At 40.7% G+C, this 18,191-nt stretch overlaps 1 protein-coding gene across 4 annotated transcripts in view; it reads left to right on the top strand.

Annotated features, from left to right (window-relative positions):
• Positions 1-11,459: 11,459 nt before the first annotated feature.
• XRCC5 (X-ray repair cross complementing 5) overlaps positions 11,460-18,191 on the top strand; it is a 48,049-nt gene continuing 41,317 nt past the window's right edge. For 2 of the 4 annotated variants that reach the window (XM_027879753.1, XM_027879727.1), the window contains exons 1-5: positions 13,144-13,185; positions 13,769-13,882; positions 14,434-14,617; positions 16,295-16,343; positions 17,867-17,989. In XM_027879753.1, the coding sequence (XP_027735554.1) occupies positions 13,159-13,185; positions 13,769-13,882; positions 14,434-14,617; positions 16,295-16,343; positions 17,867-17,989 (497 nt within the window). In that variant the 5' untranslated portion in view covers positions 13,144-13,158. Of the gene's footprint in view, positions 11,497-12,254; positions 12,427-13,143; positions 13,186-13,768; positions 13,883-14,433; positions 14,618-16,294; positions 16,344-17,866; positions 17,990-18,191 lie in introns of those variants that run through there. The other 2 variants (XM_027879735.1, XM_027879742.1) reach the window with 2 other exon arrangements.

Raw genomic sequence — 18,191 nt, 5'->3', positions numbered from 1 at the left:
GTTTAATTCAAACTTTTCTCCAAACAACTCTGAATAGCTTTCTCTCTTGCCCATTATCCTCTTGTAGCGGTTTGCCTGCTGCAAAATAATAGTTTTCAATATCACTATCAATTATTGTAATAGAAAGAAGCACAAATTTTTGTCTTGTTCTACCCGCTTTCAGTAACTTCTGCTTATGTGCCACTGTCCAACTGCAGGAAATTCCGGTTCCCCTGATTGTTGAGTGTGTTTCTGGCTGCTCTAGTCTGTTGTTTTTTTTTTTTTTTTTTTTTTTTTTTTTTTTTTTTTTTTTTTTTTTTTTTTTTTTTTTTTTTTTTTTTTTTTTTTTTTTTTTTTTTTTTTTTTTTTAAGTAAAGATAGTGTGTGTTTGCTGATTGTTATTTTTAATTGCATTCCCTTTTCCCATCCTTGCTGGCCTGGGTGGAGAATAAAGATGTATGTGGCTTTACAAGAGTGTTGTTCTCATGCTTCTGCTTGAATTTGGGTTAGAAACAGTGTTGTGGGATTGACACAGTCATTCTATGCTGATAATTGATTATAATTAATTCTATTTGAAGATCAACGTTAAAGTGTGTCTGAAATGGGTCTCGATTCTACCTCTTGTTAACCAGTACTTGTCTGGAATTGTCATATCTCTGGGTTCTGGGTTCTTAGTTTTTACTTCATAGTGCACAAATGAAAACTTTTGATTTAATTTCACTTGTTGGGAGTCTGTTTAGCATTAGCCACAAGGGTATACAGGGAGGGACAAAATGTCCCAAAATAGGAAGTACTTTTAACTCTACAAATATGCTCTGCGTGTCTTGGAGCTGCTATTTACAGCTGTGCTGGGAAGATTTTCTTACAATCCCTGAGTACTTCAGGTGTATCTCTGATCAGTCAAAGGAGGATGCATCAGTAGAGTTCTTCAAGGTGTGAAAATATTATATGCCACCCTCAGTGCTCTCCCACACAGTCTGATTACAGTCCTATCCTCCTGCTAGCACAGGGAAAACACTTATTTGAAATCTTCTTTCTTCTAAGAAGGAGACGTGTCTTTGGAAAACTCGAATGAAATTCCTAGCTGAGGGCTAGCACAGCTTCAGTGTCACAGCTCTCTGAGCCAAAACACTACCTGCAGGTGATTTCCTCAAACTGGCAGTGCCATGTCCAATACAGCAGCTGGAAGTAGCAAGAAGATGCTTTAGGTTTTATGCCTGCTGCAAACACGGCCAAGAAAACAGAATTCCCTGTGCGGTAGATGTGGAGAACTTTCCACGTCCAATGAAGAGCATAGTGAAGGACACTTGGCTTACTGGTGTGACAGGGTGAGATGGAGAAAGTGGGCCCAGAGGATTAGCTCATTAGCCTTTGCAGTTCTCAGCTCTGAGGTACAAGGTAATAATTTTATAAGATAATGGTTAGCAGTGTGAGAGACTCCTGTTGAAGACCTCTGCACCAGGCAAAACACACCTGTATGGCTGCACCGTGTACCTCATCGGGGCAAGAGAAGGTGTTAATTTTGCTTGCTGACTTACCTAGCCCATTCAGCTCCTTTGAGGACTGAAGCAATCACAGAATGAACTGTGCTTTTGTCCACAGTTAGTCCCTTGAATTCACCCTTCTAATCCCTCGTCATACTGCTTCAGATCTCAAGGCCAGGATACTGAAATTTCTCAAAGATTATCAGCAGAGGCTGCTCCGTGGATCCATGTAACCACCCCCATGGGTACCTTTTACTAGTTGCACACCGAAGCATGCAATTAGACTAGCATTACAGAGAAAATAAGGATGCACAGCCCACATTCCTACACTGTAATGGACACAAATTTGCTTAAAATATATGCAAGCTCCTTTTATCCCAGGCCATGGGATAATCACAGGCCATCTGTGGGACCAGTGCCTTTCCTGCTTCTTTCCAAACACTTGACAACATTGAGGCAGTTGGATTAATATGTTTTCATTTCTGAGTGGGTTAGTCCATGCACATTTTTCCCCTGCATGGAAATGGGAAGTCACAAAAAGAAGAGAGGCTGATGCTGAGAGGCTGAATCAGGGGGCTAATCCACTTGGAAATACAACTTTTCAATTAATTTGGTGAATTAGAAGGGACATCATGTTTGCTTGTCTTAACTACTAAAGCATGATTTCTCTTCCAACAGGCAGCCACTTAATGATGAGAGAGGGCTTGTGGTTGTGTGTTTGACCCAGGTAAATTGCCAGAGGGTTCAAAAAGTCCCCTAAACATCCTTTCTCATAACAGGTGAAGTGTGACTGTGTTGCAAACAAGCAGCCCAGAGAAACAGGGCTTGAGGCTCTCTCGTGTATCCCCCTTGGTCACCCAGTTCCATTAACTTTCAGTTTTCCTAATTTCATGTCATTACACGGTAGCTGAAGTCTGTCAGAATGCATTAAAATAAAGAGAATGCCTGAGTCAGGCCAACAATGCATTTTTCCCCATGTTAAAAAAGTGCCCTTGCTTTTAGTGTGCTAAAACATAAACCCCTGTCCCCAGAATACAGCAGCTAAAATCCATTGTGGTTTGCATCCATTGAAATTAGATATGCAGTGGATGAATTTGACCTGGAGCCCTTTATGATACAAAACTTAGATGTGATCTCCCTGTCTTAGGGCTCCTTTTCCCAGCCATTTCTTCCCGGTGGAAATTCAACTTTGCAAGATAAAAAAGGATAACTACTGAATTTGATAGTATGTTCTGCCTGCAAATACGATAAAAGCCCACCTCCCAGGCAACATGTTCCCTCAGGGCTTGGTTTATTACAAGTTGCCCCATCAGTGATGTATATTAAGGCCAATATATTTGAAGGTGCCTTTGACTATCTTTAATTGTAAGCTATGAGCTTTCTGCTCCTACAGTGATAAGGTAAGGAAATAAATTATTTCTGCTACAAAATAACAGCAAACTGGCTCATTGGGATATAACACAAAAACAGCTTAATTTATTCTAGCATGATTATCTGAGTCACCTGCAGTTGTGATCTGAACAACCCAAAATATTGTAAATGAACTGAATGGCTTTTACAGTGTCAGTGCTGGGCATGAATCCAACAGCTTCTGGGATAGTCAGCCTAAGGAGAGCATGCCTTTTATTCAGTCTTTCTTTCTAAAATACATTACTTGTCCTAAAGTATGGATGTGTCAGCTTCTAATGATGTACTTAAATATATTTGTAACAAGATGCCCTTATAATTACAGGCAATTACTATCATTCCATCATAATGGAGATTTTCCTTAACACTTTAACCATATCAAAGTTGCATGCAGAATTAATAAATACAAGCAATTTTAACCTACCTTAATTTATTCAAATGAGCTCCTCTGTGACTTAAGAAAGGAGCAGAAATAATTCCTAGTATCTGCATGTGGTAAAGAAAAAAGTGAAATATTTCGTATAATGAGCTGTATCATCCCAGGGCACACATAGTGTCATTGCTAAATGACATCTCGATTCTCCCCAGATAGTGTTGGTGGAGCTACTTTCAGTGACTGAAAGCAATAATAGCAGTGGCTCCTCTCTAATGCGATTAAACACCACTGAAGTGATGAACTCTAATATCGAAACAGGCTCTAAGGCAAAAGTTTCATGACATGGTGGTGACTTCTGCCAGCCCCATAATTACAGCAGGATTGCTCTGAGGCTCCAATTCCACCCTAAAGCCAAATCTCTTTCAATGGCTAAATTTGCCATTTGTTTCAATAGGAAGCTGTAAAAATTTTAATGTCTGCCTTGAATGTCTAGCACAAAGAACCTGCAGAAATCACTGTGATCTTGATGACTACTTTCCCTCCAAGGGATTACTACAAAAAATAACTGACAAGGAAAGCTTGAAATTATTCTTCCCCTGCCTCTGCATCTGACACTGTCACATATCTGCTCGTGTCGTGGGTTAACATCAATTTACGCAAATAAAACCCAAATCTGATCCCTTCTTTCCTCTCAAATAGCAGCTCCTTCCTTCACACTGCTGCTTTGTCCCCCATAGCTGTACAAACTGGCAACTCAGAAGAACTAAAAGATTTAAAACCTGATGTCCCATCCTCCATGTTGCAGAGCTCCATTTTTAAAGTGCATCAAAGCTGGTATTTCTCTAAAGATCTGATATTTCAGCCTGTCACTCTGATTTCAATCTGCATCCAGATGCAGGCAAACAGATAGAAATTTAAAATGGGATCCCCCTCTCCCAGCTTGGAAAGAGCCTTGTTTGGTGGCTGAAGACTCCTCATTCCTTCCCACAGGTCAGAGGGATAAGGGACAAAATCCTGTGCTGTGAGGATTAAATTAGATTATTAGCCAGTGTGTGCATGCATACGTGCACGATGCTGGTGGGGAAGGATGAAACAGGGAGGATACGAAAGGCTTATCCTTGTGCATCCGCAAAGCAAACCCTTCACACAGTGAGTTATCCTGGCTGTCTTGTCCTGAACAATCCTGCTGCATGAAAGCGCTTTCCAGAGATGCTGCAAACACAGCTGGATTGCCAATGGCTGCAAACAAAGAGTTACTGCACAGGCAGTGCTGGGATAGAGAGAAAGACTGTGAAATGAAGAGCATGTGGAGAACGAGATGGATCCGATTCTGCTTCAGCAATACCCCAATCTGAAATTGGCAGCAGCCAATACATGACTACTGGGGAAAATGTTGTGGGTTTGCTGTGTCCTTTAATACATTTCCCCACAGTTTCTAAGGTACCATTTAATTTTTATTGGTATCTACTTTGTACTTACTACCTCCTCCTAAAACGTCAGTATTAACTTTTTCCAAACACTATTTGATACTTGGGCTATTGCTTTCCCCAAAGCAAACATATCTGACACGATCTCTCTGGTCTTCTCCAGGAACCCAGGTGCTCTGCAGTCAGCTGAGCTCGACTATTTCAATTATTTTAAAGCAAATCAGACCCTACACCACTGGTAGTCTTATAAAACATAATAAACAAATAATCTATTGATAACAGATTTAACAACTAGTCCAGAAAAGTCTGCCAGTGTTATTGCAAGTGGAGAAACATGTCTCAGGTTTTCATTTACCTAGCAGTGGGAAATATTTCACCTCTTGTGATACCAGGCTGAGTGGGCCATGCATGGTCTCCTGCAGAAATCCTTTGGCTAATCCACAGATTTAGAACCCATGAAGCAATCCTAAATAGAAACCCAGTTTTTAGACATAGGATGAAATTTTTAAATCTGCCTTCCAAAAAAGTGCAATGTAAGAGCTCATGTTTTTTCTGCTGTTGTTGTCTAATTTCTGCCATACCCATATGAAGAAATTCCTCTGCAGTTCGGCGGTGCTTGCTGGGTGCACGCTCCCTAATCCTAGGGGCTGCAGGGCTGCCTCTGCCTGGTGGCTGGGATAACGTTGCCCTCCAGTGGCTAAACTGAAAAAATGGGATAAAAGCCCACTGCAGAAGTCTGCACACTATGAGATTGCAATAGAAAATATTAAGAAGTTATATCATGCTAATTTTTAATTTATTAATATAAAATTATTCCCTCCCTCCCTGTTTCTTGTAAGCATGCAATCTGGAACAATCTTCATCCACAGAACTTCTTGCTATTCTTTCCTGGCTTGCCAGGCTTATATAGTGGGGTATGGGAAAACATTTAATGAGAAGCCAACACAGCATTTTGGTTTGTCCCTATATTTCAAAGTGTGGCCAAACCCCATTTTCAGAGATTGTGCAAAGCAATCTCTCAGTATTACATGCCACTGTAGCATGTAAGTACTTCTCAAAAATACTCTTGATGTTTGTTTCCAATAGCATGTGACACAAATGCTGATGAACTAATACGTGGCAGCAAAGGCACAAGGATTTTAAAAGGTACAAAGGCGTATGAAGTCTCAGTGCCCCTCTGAGATGCCTCACAGCTTATATTTCTTTTGAATATTCACCATAATAAGGCATTTTCTGTGTTGGAAGTGAAGCTCCATTCATGAAAGCCTGTGAGGGCTCAGCACATACACAGATATGACTGCATCTCAAATTTAGCACCAAGAAAGCGTGACTCACACAATGAGTGCTTGCTGGTTTGAGATTTGGGTTCAAGTGATTTGTAAAGCAGATTACAGGGAACCTACTGAACAAAACTAGAGAGTTTAATTCTTAAAATGCTATTCAGTTACCACACTCATAAGAATTTCTTCTTTCACTCTGTCTCCCAATTTTTGTAACAAATGAGGCTAGAGTCTCATGACTCCTTCAGTGGACAGCCCTAATTTTATCCCAGTTTGGATTGAAATAGATTATGATATTGCAGGACAAAAAGTACCTGCTCCTGTTGTTGAACCTGTATCATACTATACTAAAATAACATAATAAAATATTTGGTTAAGGTTGTGAGAGAAACTTTAATGTCAGAATTTCCTCTCATTTTGGAGCTGGACTTTTGCACCTTTAATGTTCTCTTTGCTTCTTACAGAAAACCACACTAGATAAATAAAATGAAATTACTTTAAATAGATTCCTCCTGACAGTTACATGAGATTCAGCTGGGAGGAAAACTTTGGACCCACAGCATATGCTTCTGCCTTTTGAGCTAATTAAATAATTGACAACTGTGGAAGACTGTCCATTTACAAAGGTCATCTGCAATGAGGCAGCAACACAATTAACACCAGCAGCAAAAAGTAACTCAAGATAAAACAGGAAATGTCAGAGAGTGCTTAAATAGTAGAGATGTTTTCAAATCAACTGAGCCAGGTGAATTCCTTCCAAGGCAAATATAAAACTGGTGAAAGCAAGCTCAGGAGCATTAATAATTTCCCTTGGAAAGATGTGTGAGATTACAAATATAACATCTACTTTAAAAAAGGATGAGAGAGTACAAAGGTGTCAGGGAGTTATAGACTATTTGTGTTTCAGATGCTGGAAAGTAGCACAGCAAATAATTAAACCTTTGATAGGTGCTCAGAAAATAATAAGTAAAAAAAAAAGAGGTTATTTTTAAAGGACAAATGGTGTTAAATAATACCACACCATTTGGATTTTGTTTGTTTTCTGTTTGATTGGTTGGTTTTTTGTTTTTGCTTTGTTTTGTTTTGGTTTGGTTTTTAATTTGGAGAGAGAGAAGGGACCTTTCTAGGTAGGAATTATTTACCTTAATGAGGCTTTGATGCTATTTTAAATTACATTCTCATATGGAGGCTGGGAAGTGTTGTACATTTTGGTGTATGATAAAAGAGCTGCAAAAGCAACTAGAATGACATATCTAGAGCTGTGTAGAGCTTTATCTAGAGTGTCTAGTGGTTATTTGCAGGGATGGCCATCTCAAGCTGAACACTGTTCTTTCATGATGTGGCTGAAGACAAAATGGCTCTTAAGAAATCTGGAAATGCCACCAAAGTGAGAGGTATGGTAAGCACAATGACTGAGAAGATTAGAACTAAAAAAAAAATATATAATTTCAAATTTCATTAATGGACTGAATCAGGAAAAAACCCAGGATTCAACCTCTTAGACAAATGTGTCATTCAGTTCATCAAGAATAACAAACAGCAGGTGGAGGAACTACTGGCTGGGCAGTCATTCTGCAGGACAGTACATGCATGCAATGAAAGACCATGATTATCAACTGTGACTCATGTGCAAAGGGTAAATATAACATGGAGAAAAGGGGTTGTAAGCACAGTTTGCTTGCTTTCCCCCTCTGTGCCCCTTGATAAGGCTGGTGTATGACATCCAGTGAAATTTTTTCTTTCTGCCTGAGCAGTGTGTAGTCACTGCATAGTCTGGAAAAGAGAAAGGGAGTGCTTGGAGGGAAAGAGGAAGCTGGAAATTCAGAAGCTGGGGTGGGGGACAGTGAGGAGGAAAAGCAACAGTGATGTTCTTTTCACAGAGGAACTATAAACACAGAGCCTCAGAGTATCTCAGCTCCATGCAGAAGAATTTGTGGAGCTATTTCTCCTTTGTGGTGCTGTGGGATTAGGAGTTCTGGGTGTGCTGCTTTGAAATAGCTCGTGTGTCAGCTGTGATCCACCCATTTGTCACTGTTCAGGAGCCCCTGAGCTGGAATGTGCCTGGCAGGATGCACCAATATACTCTCCTAACTCATTACCTCTCATTATGTTTTTAATTTTTTTTTTTGTTTTCAAGCAAGGTTGGATGGTGTGGTATAACCCTATTTAGCTTTCTAATTTTCCTACTGCAGAGATTTCTTTGTTTCCTAATAGACTAATTTCCTTCCATTGCATGAGCTAAGCTGAAAATGGACAGAGCAGGCAGATGAATTGATGGGAGCTGTTAAACTCCCTGAAAGATTTTTTAAAAATTATTTTTCACTTTATTAAAGGCACAGTTCTGTCGTGTGTCAAGTGTTCATGAGTTACAGACAGAGGATAAGCCCTGGGCACTTACAGCTGATCCTCAAAGTCAAAGACCAGTTTTGCTTTTGAGAGTGGAACCAGTTTGAGATCTTTTCCCTGCAGGCGTATTTCACAGAAACAACCAAGGAAAGACTGTGTGTTAGGCTTGCATCCCTTGGGAAAGACCATCAGGAATCACTAAACAGGCATAATAAATACTAGTGTTGGTCTGCACCACAGTTTTGGCATATGCTTGCAAGCAGGTGTTCAGAAAGGCCTCTTGGGAGAAGACAACTGTGAGCACCTCATGAAAAGCAGTGCAGGAAGATGCTAACAGATGTGCTTCCAAGCTTTGTTTTGCCTTATTTGGGGTGCCAATTTCCCATCTACTTTGTCTTCCAGCTTGCTGCCAAGCTTGTACGGATGGAAACACAAAGTGTCAAAGTGTCCTTGCCCTGCTTTGTTTATCTCTGTAGGAAATTCAGTTCATAATTCCTAAGTTTGCAGTTAGTGCCCACTTTTATGTACAAACCCAGGCAAAGAGTACGTAATGATTGCAAACTTAACACTATTTTTCTGTAGAAAGTTCTACTTCACGTACCTCCTTCAATAAAACTATTGGACAAGATCCTGTGTGGCTATGGTATTCTTCTTTCCACCAGGCATTTATCCCAAGTTTTACCCTGTGGGTAAAGAAGAACAAAGGCCAAGTCATCAGTCTACTTTTACATCGAAGCCATTCACATTTGCTCAGAGCTGCCATAAGCAGCTGGGTCTCAGCTATAACTGTCTGGATAATATATTTCTACTTGTAAAAAAATCCCCCCAAAGTGGGGAAACAATTTTCCTTCATGCCTTGTAAAGGCATTGAGAGAAGTTAAACACAAGACAAGCCCTTCATTACTGCTTCCCAAGAGCATGCTTATTTCATTCATCCAGGCTTGTTTTTTGAGGGAGACATAATCAAAAAAGGAGTAAGCAGAGCAATGAGTGAGAACCTAACTGGAACTGAGGTCTGACTCGCTTTGGCGTAAATGAGATTACAGCTGATCACTCTGGATCTTCAGTCCTCTGAGATAGCACACATTTATTATTTATACCCAGAGACTGACATTCTGTAAAATGGAAATGGCCAATTAATCACAAGCATCTTTTGGCAAGCTTTTGCAAGCAAAGAACTTCAAATCTTCATCCAGGCTAACCAAGCTCCAGTGACCCCAGATGGAGTTGATTAGTCAGATCTGGTGATTGCCTATAAGAGAGCTCTGTGCAGACTCGCAAAGGAAAAAGGAAATGGGGATTAAGGTTTGTTTCAGGAACGATTAGACAGTTTTTCCTTTGAATGGTGGAAATAGCTCTGAGGAAATCTGACAGGATGAAGGTGCAAAGGGGGAATGTTTGGGTTTATTGTTAGTGTGTTTTGCCAGAGAGCTAAAAGCCCTAATTAATGTCAGACTGAGAGTTAAAGGATAGGAACATCGCAGATGGAGTTTGATGGTTACAGGTATCTGCAGTTTTGCTCAGACTTTGTAAAGGAGCAGGGTGCTGGTACCTGGGCTGGGCATGCAAACCTTCTGCAAAGCAGAGGTTCCCACTTCTGGCCCAAATTGGGTTTTCTTGAATAATGTTTGCAATTACTGCTCTAGCTGTGAGAGTTTGGACCAAAGTCTGGGATTCAGCTTTTGTGTCAAATCTAGGATTCAGAGAGGACTATGGAAGGGTTTGTGTCAATATTCCATGTCAGCACTTGGGGCAGCATAAAAATGAAATGTTCATTGATTATGATGCCTTGCAAAATGCTTTTCTGCTGGTGTGTGAAAAGCCACTGCTGATGAAATCGATCAGTTCTTGTTTCTCTTTTCTTCCAGTGTGTGTGAGCACACCTGTGTCTGGTGCCTAGACTGCAAGCTGTGCTGGAAATCAGTTGGACTGGGGTTTTCCTTGATTGTGAGCCTAAGGGAGGGCTTTTGGACTAAGATAACATCAGGAATAATAATGATAGTAAGCAGACCTGATTTTCTTGGCTGATTAATCTGAAATCTCCTTAGAGACATTCAGGAAGACAATGCATGATTTTCTCTGGCAGTAGCTGACTGGGGTTTTTTGTCGACTGGTTTCCTCTAAAACGTTTTTCACGTTGCCAAGCTGCTCTGTTCCTTTGATATGCAAAGTACTTTGAAGAGAGAATCCCTCAATTACCAATATTCCCAAAGCATGGCAATGTAGTAAGGAGGGAAAGGAGATTTTTGTCTTCAGACAACTCTCAATATAAAAAGGAAACACTTGTGTTTGCAGGGTTGTTCTTCTGGTACAAGGTTTTTGGAGTGTTTGTGTGAGATTTACTCTTCTGTAGCTATAGTAGTATCACCACTTTGTTCTCTGTTTTGAGAATACTTATGGAAAATAATGCGGGTTTTGAGATATATCTAGAAATGAAAGAGCACTGGTAATAATACCCTCAAAGGGCATGGGGAAGGTAATGCAGAACAAGAAGTACTCAATATATGTGATGAAATATTTGCTATTCTCATACATCTCTGATAATTTAATATCCAACAAGCACCAAGATATACATGATATAGCATGCATTATACTTGGACTTCTTAGAGTGAGTGGGTTCCAGTTTGATCAAACAGCCTGGATGTAATGTGGTTCAGAAATTCTCTGTTGCTCATAGTGGGGGAAATCTACTGTTTAATGAAACAATCTTCACCTGCTGGTGAGTCATGGGCAGAATGCAACTTGGGAGACGCTTCCAGCCAGCCTTGTCCTGGTGGTGATGGAATGGCTGCTCCCCCAGCAGGCTGTGTCCTGTGGGATTCTGCAGCGCCGTGAGGAGGAGGCTGGAGAGCCCTGGGGACAGGCCCTGTGGGGACAGGCCCTGTGGGGTGTTGTGCTGGTTTTGGCTGGGGTAGAGTGAATTTTCTTCACAGCGGCTGGTATGTGGTTGTGCTTCGGATTTGTGCTGAACAAAGGTTGATAACACAGAGATGTTTTTGCTGTCGCCGAGCAGGGCTTACGCAGAGCCAAGGCCTTGCCTGCTTTTTGTACTGCCAAGGGGGGGCCCTTCCCGCGGCCCGCCGCCAGGCGGCGCTGCCCCCCCCAGCGGAACGCGAGGCGCCGCCGCCGTGTTCCGGGCGGAGCACTGAGTGCGCGCACCGAGCCCCGGCTGCACCGCCATGGCTCCCGGCGGGAAGGTACGGCTGGGCTGGGCTGGGGTGGGGAACGGGGGGCACCTGGAACATCATCTCTCACTGGGTAACTGGAACACTATTTCTCGCTCCGGTGACTCCTCCCCGGGCCGGCCTCCGAGCTGCCGGTGCCAAGCTGAGTAGCTCCAAGGGAGCGCGGTGTTTTCCTGCAGCAGTAAATTGCCACTGCGCTTGCTAAAGTTACAGTGGAATTGGGTTTGCCCCGTTGAAAATGCGGTTTGCGCGCGTGTTATGTTTAAGGAGCCGTGTTGGTGAAAGCTGCGTTGAGGTCTCTTCTGATACGGGGCAGTTTAGTACCAGTTAAGCAGAGGGTTTGTGTGTGTTTAACGCAGGTGTGCTGCTGTAGCCATCTCTGTCTTTAAATAACTCTTTGTTATAACTACTTCGGCACCGAGAGGTCAGAGATAAAGGCAGGTTTGTTTCGTGTCCGCCCTTATTAGAGCTTGGGCGAAGCAGGTTGGTTCAGCTCAGGTGTGACAGTATTGTCCTACAGAAACACGGGCTGAGCATCCTAAAGTGTCAGCTGAACGCGGCATTACCAGGTGCTCGGAGGTGAGAAGCGCAGAGGTTATAACAGATACAGAGATGTACAGAGGAGGATTACCAAAAGAGAGACCTGCCCTCTTCCTTCCTCTTCCTGACAGAAGGAGGATTCCACGTACCCGCATGGGCACCGAGCTGGGAGTTTGCTTCCTCCTAGAAGAGCATGTCAGCACTTGCCACTTGATTGCTGCAAAACAGCAGCTCTTCACTCCTGCACTGGTTTTGGTTTCTTTGCTGTCTTCTTGCCAGCTGTGAAGGGAATTTTACCTGTTTTGGACAACAGGATTGATTCAGCCATTGTGTGTCCTGAGGCAGGACAGCAGCAAAACAAGGCTCTGCAGTTGCTGATAGAGTAATTCCCCAGGCTGGCAGGTAAGCAGCAGCAAGGCTCTTATGAGAGTGAAGTGCAGCCTCAGTTACAGCCTCTGTTCCACTCTGAGCTTCTGCAGACCTAGCTGACTCCAGAGACATTCATTCCTGACTCCCTGACAGGCCATTGGTGGAGGCAGAATGAGGAACAGAGTGCCAAGACTGAGTGTAACCTCCTGGTCAACTCAGGCTCCTCAGCCTTCTTTCTTTCTTTCTCTTTTCCTTCTTCCTGTTCTCAGAGGAGGCAGGGAGTTAAACCAGTGTTTGTTATGCTGACAGGGGAGGTGCACAATGTATCATGTTCTTTTGACTGATGCTTGAAAAGGTACTTGTAATTGCTTGCAAGGCCGTATGCAAAAGAACTTAGACCAATACTTTTTTTATGTTCATTCCTTTTGCTTTGCAAAAGCAGACTTGTGTATCTTGTGTCTCTTCACAGTCTTCTAATTTATTGCCCACGTCATTTTGGTAGCTTCACTTCTTACAGAATTGGATATATTTTGTGTTTTAAAAAAAGGTGACTGGTTCCAATCTAAGTAATACCCAACTTTCCTGTGTTCTGGCGAACAGTAATTTTTTGCAGGCAGTGTAATCTAAGCCACTGGCAGCCCACCAAGCAAGATTTTACTGTATATTTAGGAAAACTTGGTTTAATCAGTGACAATAAATTTGAGCTGGCCTTGGTGGTGCTGGACATAATTTTGCTGAATTCCTCTTGCAGCTATATTCAGATGGATGATAAAATTATTCAGATTAGTCAGGGTAAGTGGAGTCTGTGGAAGAACTTTAGAGGAACTTTGCGAGACTTGAACAAGAGAAGTTACAAGAAGCAATTTTACTGTATTCATATACTAGTGTATAAATCAATTTCGAGTAAGACTTGGCCAGTGTTATGTGTAAATCAGTTAAAGTGATGATCAGAAATGCAAAAACATAGGCTAGCTGTGGGGGTTTAAGCCCCTAAATTGAAATTGGAATTCATCCTTTGCAATTTTCAGTTAAAATGTCTCTGTTTAATTTCCTAGTGTAGAACAGCCCTCAGATCCCTAATACATTTGTGGGGTTGTACAGAAATTGCCCCCTTGACAGATTGTGTAAAGTAGGATTTTTTTGTATTTTCCACTGAAGCATCTGGAACATGATACAGGATTAAATAAATTTCTGTACAATGCAGTTATACCAGCTCTGTCTTCCACCACTGTGTCATATTAAGAGTTACTGTAAAAGAAACCAGTAGTGATACAGATTGATTTTCAGGTTTTGTATGTATCCTTTTAACCTTTTAAGTAATTATGTTTATATTGGCCCTTTTTCATTCTTATTCAGTATTGTCTTTCCTTTCCAGGTGGCGACAGTACTGTGCCTGGATGTGGGCTGTACAATGAGCAATTCCTCCCCTGGTGAAGAGTCCTCACTTGAGCAAGCCAAGAAGATTATGACAAAGTTTGTGCAACGACAGGTATGTGTGACTCTATATGTGTAAAAAAAGCTGTTAAAAAGGGAAAAGAGGCAATAGTATCTATGAAATATTTTCCTCATTTACTTGTAATTGAAATAAATGAGAAATGATTAAGAATTAATCTGTTTTTATGCAGGAGTGAAAGTACTCTTTGTTTCAGCTGTGTTTTTTGTGCATGAGATTGGATAGGTCACTCTTTTTATTCAGGGCATTGGAAACTTTTAGGGAAAACAAGTATTCCTCTCTCTTATTCCTAATACAGCATTCCTAATTTTCAACATTCCTAATCCCACCCTGAAGATTAATTTCATGGACCGAGTCAGCCAATTTTACTTGTTTTTCCTAGTTCTCCTCATGTCAATCTGTTAATTAATTATATCTCCCCTTAGTGAATTCCCTGTAAGATGACATTTTGAGAGAATAGCATTGAAGTAAGGAAAAGTAAATGCCTTGTATTTGACGTTAGTTCATGTTGCTGGAATGTGCCTCATATAGTTGTGAATGAATCCACCTGTGTTTTTATACCTGTTTTTTATTTTCTGTGTCTCCAGGTTTTCTCTGAGAGTAAAGATGAGATTGCTGTAGTTTTGTTTGGCACTAATGGTACCAGGAATGGCCTTGCCAGTGGGGACCAATACCAAAACATTACTGTACACAGGTCACTAATGCTGCCAGATTTTGATCTGCTGGAAGACATTCAAGATGTGATTAAAGGAGGCTCTGAACAAGCAGACTGTATCCTTTTGCTGTAGAAGACTTCTTGGGCAGACTCAGCTATGGAGGAGACAGGAGGCCAGCGTTGTGAAATGGGCTCACATTTGCCCCCCAAGTTTTAACTACTATCAGAGTTAAGCTAATTATTGGTTGTAAGTTTGTCCAAAAGCAGATTAGCTGCTTTTTGACATTCTTTTAGGCTAGCAGATGGAGTCTTGGCCTTTGGGAATAATTGCTTTTATGAAGTGTTCTGCTAATTAAGGAGAACAAAGATAATATAATTTTAGGCCTCAAATAAGCCATGTGTTTTTAAAAATAGCGTTGCAGAATTTGGTTTATGCTTTTTAATCAAATAAAAATATTATTTATGCAATGTATCAGCACAAGTACTAGAAACCAGACTGTCGTGGTTTAAGCCCAGCTGGCAGCTCAGCCCCACGCAGCCACTCACTCCCCACCAGCAGGGTGGGAAGAGAATTGGAAGAGTGAAAGCTGGAAAACCTGTGGGTTGAGATCAAACCAGGTTAATAGGTAAAATAAAAGCCATGCACGCAAGCAGAGTAAAACAAGGAATTCATTCACTGCTTCCCATGAGCAGGCAGGTGTTCAACCATCTCCAGGAAAGCAGGGCTCCATCAAACCTTAGACCTGGGAAGACAAACACCCGAACTCTGAATGTCCTCCCTTCCTCCTTCTTTCTCCAAGCTTTATGTGCTGAGCATGATGCCGTGTGGTGTGGGATATCCCTTTGGTCATTTGGGGTCAGCTGTCCTGGCTGTGTTGCTCTCTGCTTCTTGTGTCCCCCCAGGCCTCCTCCCTTGCAGTGTGGTACAAGGACCAGAAAAAGCCTTTGCTCTGTGCAAACACTGCTCAGCAGTAACTAAAAGATCTCTATGTTATCGTTGCTGTTTCCAGCACAAATCCAAAACACAGCCCCATACCAATTACTGTGAAGAAAATCAACTCTCCCCTAGACAAAGCAAAATAGAGATTTATCAGATTGATTAATGTATAAAGTACTTCTAACATTGCCAAAATCACTTCCTGGTTTGAATGTTGTTCATATTTGAAAGTATTCTGTTGTTAGTTGCACAAGGTGTAGAGTTTTAAAAGAAGGTGATCTATGTAGTGTTCCTTTGTGTGTTTCATGAACATACAGTTCAATTTCTTGGGTTGTCTTCCCTTTTTCTGGCCATAGAATGATTGCTGTGAGCTCCTCTCAAGTAGTCAGAGCTGTTTCAGAGAAGTGTGCAGCCAGTCAGCTGGCTCACATGTTCCCAGTTGTGATGAGGAAGAAACCATTAAGAGATTGTCAGACACAGGTGGTTTGAAGGGAAAACTTACAGGAGAAATTGGTATCATATATTTGTTGGTCGATTCAAAGGAACTTTCTGAAGATTATATTGTTCCTTCATTGGACTTGGACCTCTCATTGACATTTAAAGGACTGGGATCTGAAGCAGTCTTTTTACTGTTCCAGCAGATAAATGAGGCAGAAATAAGATCGCAAAACAGACAAGTTATATAGAAACCTCTTGCACAGTAGTTATTTTAAAAGTATCTCAGAAGAGTGTTCCTCAACTAAAATGCATGTTTGTCAATGTTTGCGAGGGAGTGAAAACATGAAATTGTTTCAAAAAAAACCCCACTTGTGACATGGTTCATGTTCTAAATAATATTTTTCTTAAATTTGCTTAGTTCTGGATGCAGTTATTGTGTGTATGGACTTGCTTCAGAAGGAAACAATGTGAGTATGTAACTCAAAGCCTTTTACAGAATTCTGACTTTGCACTTTGAAGCTGATTTGATCTGATTGCCAATATTACATTTCCAGTATGTGTAAATATGGAAAATGTTTTTTTTTAAACTACCAAACATTAAAAATAAACAGCACACTAAAGGAGTCTATCTCTGGAGTCCTCTTGAGACATCTGACTTCTGCAGACAATCTGAGAGCTTTCTGAGGCAACTGGTAACTTTGTAGTACAGTTATGAGTCATGCCATTATAGAAGGCACAAAGGCTTTACTTTCTGTCACATTCTTTGTGATCTGTTTTCAGAAAGCGTTAATTCGGATGCTAAAATGCTTAGGAAAGGGCTATCAAATTTATATTGTGTATGGTACAAATTAAACAAGAAAGGTGACTTTGTTCAGCCTAGCAATTTAAAACCCGTTGGAAGTAAGGTTTAACTTTGTGAATATGCAGACTATGGGAAATGAACTTGCAGGATGAAATACCGTTTAAGGTGAGGAAAAAATATTGAGGCAAGTGTTACAAAGTTGTCAGTGAATACATTCAGGCTGGAAATGTGTTTCTAACACTCAGTGAGCTAATGGTCCAGGGAAAGGAAGGTGACTGTACTTCCTCTCAAAGCAGACCTTGAAGATGTTGCTAAAAAGGTTATATGATCTAACTGTGAGTGCAGAAGGTGAGACTTAGTGATGCAATTTGTATTTCTGTGAATAAGGTCTAATCAGTGTGGAAAACCGTATGAATTTAATGGTTAAAACTGAGTTGTGAATTAAATTCACTGTATTTATGGCAGTATAACCTTAAATATCTATGGAGCAACTGCTTTTGTTGTTTTGTAGGAAGGTGCCTGTATATGCTAAAACCTTTAATATGGAGTTTACCTTCAGTTGAGAAAATACTGTAGGGTAAAAATTCGAGGAAATCACCCTTATGCAAGAATATGCAGGTCTCAACTGTGTCATTTTAACTGAATTTTGTTCTGTCGCTGGCAGACCTTCCTGATGTGTATTGTTACTACTTCTTAGTGTATTAAGTGGTCTTGAAAGTCCCTGTTATCCAATGAATCTACTGAATTAGAGTACTGAAATGGAGTCCCCACCAGCAGCAGTAATTTAAAATACATTTTCACAAGAACATACTTACAGCTGCAAAGGAAATATCCAGTGTAACCAATAAGAAACCTAACATATTTTGTTAGCATTTTATCTACATTGGTGAAAATTGGCAGAATTCCACTCGTTTAGATGTAGTTAGCAATTTATACAGTCACAGAGCTGGAGTCCTCAATTTTAGAGGGTAGGAGGGAATAGGGGGAATCATATAAAGATAAAAATCCTATCATAAATGGGATAACCTATGCTAGAATAGTTACTACCAAGTAGGGATATTATTTGTTTGGGTTTTTTTCTATTAGAAGTTAATTACTTTGGTAAAGTGTCAGTTTTGAAAGGAAATATTTAGCAAAAGGCCTTATAGATAATATTTTCAATATATGTATTTTTTCTTATACTTTAAGAGGAAAGAAATATGAGAAGAGACATATTGAACTATTTACAGACCTTCGTAGTCCTGTCAGTGAGGATCAGCTGGAAATTATCATTGCTAACTTGAAGAAAACGGGAACTTCACTTCAGTTCTTGTAAGTATGAAAGTGGCTGTTACACACGATGCCATTTCTTTAAAGAGACACTGTTATTCTTTCTTAGTAATGATCTCGAAAGAGCTGGTGGTCTGTTGGTGTATGGTTTCTGTAGAGGTGTACTAGTAAGTAATATGATTATTATAAGTACTTCTTTGATACATGCCATGAAATCCAGTTCTGGACCAAGTCCTCTTGATTA

Source organism: Empidonax traillii, unplaced genomic scaffold (assembly GCF_003031625.1).
Source record: "Empidonax traillii isolate 1590-97213 ecotype Southwest subspecies unplaced genomic scaffold, ASM303162v1 scaffold5:size3517227, whole genome shotgun sequence".
Taxonomy (NCBI): domain Eukaryota; kingdom Metazoa; phylum Chordata; class Aves; order Passeriformes; family Tyrannidae; genus Empidonax; species Empidonax traillii.
Note: the sequence above shows the minus strand (reverse complement) of the source record. Positions and strands in the feature narration are given on the sequence as shown.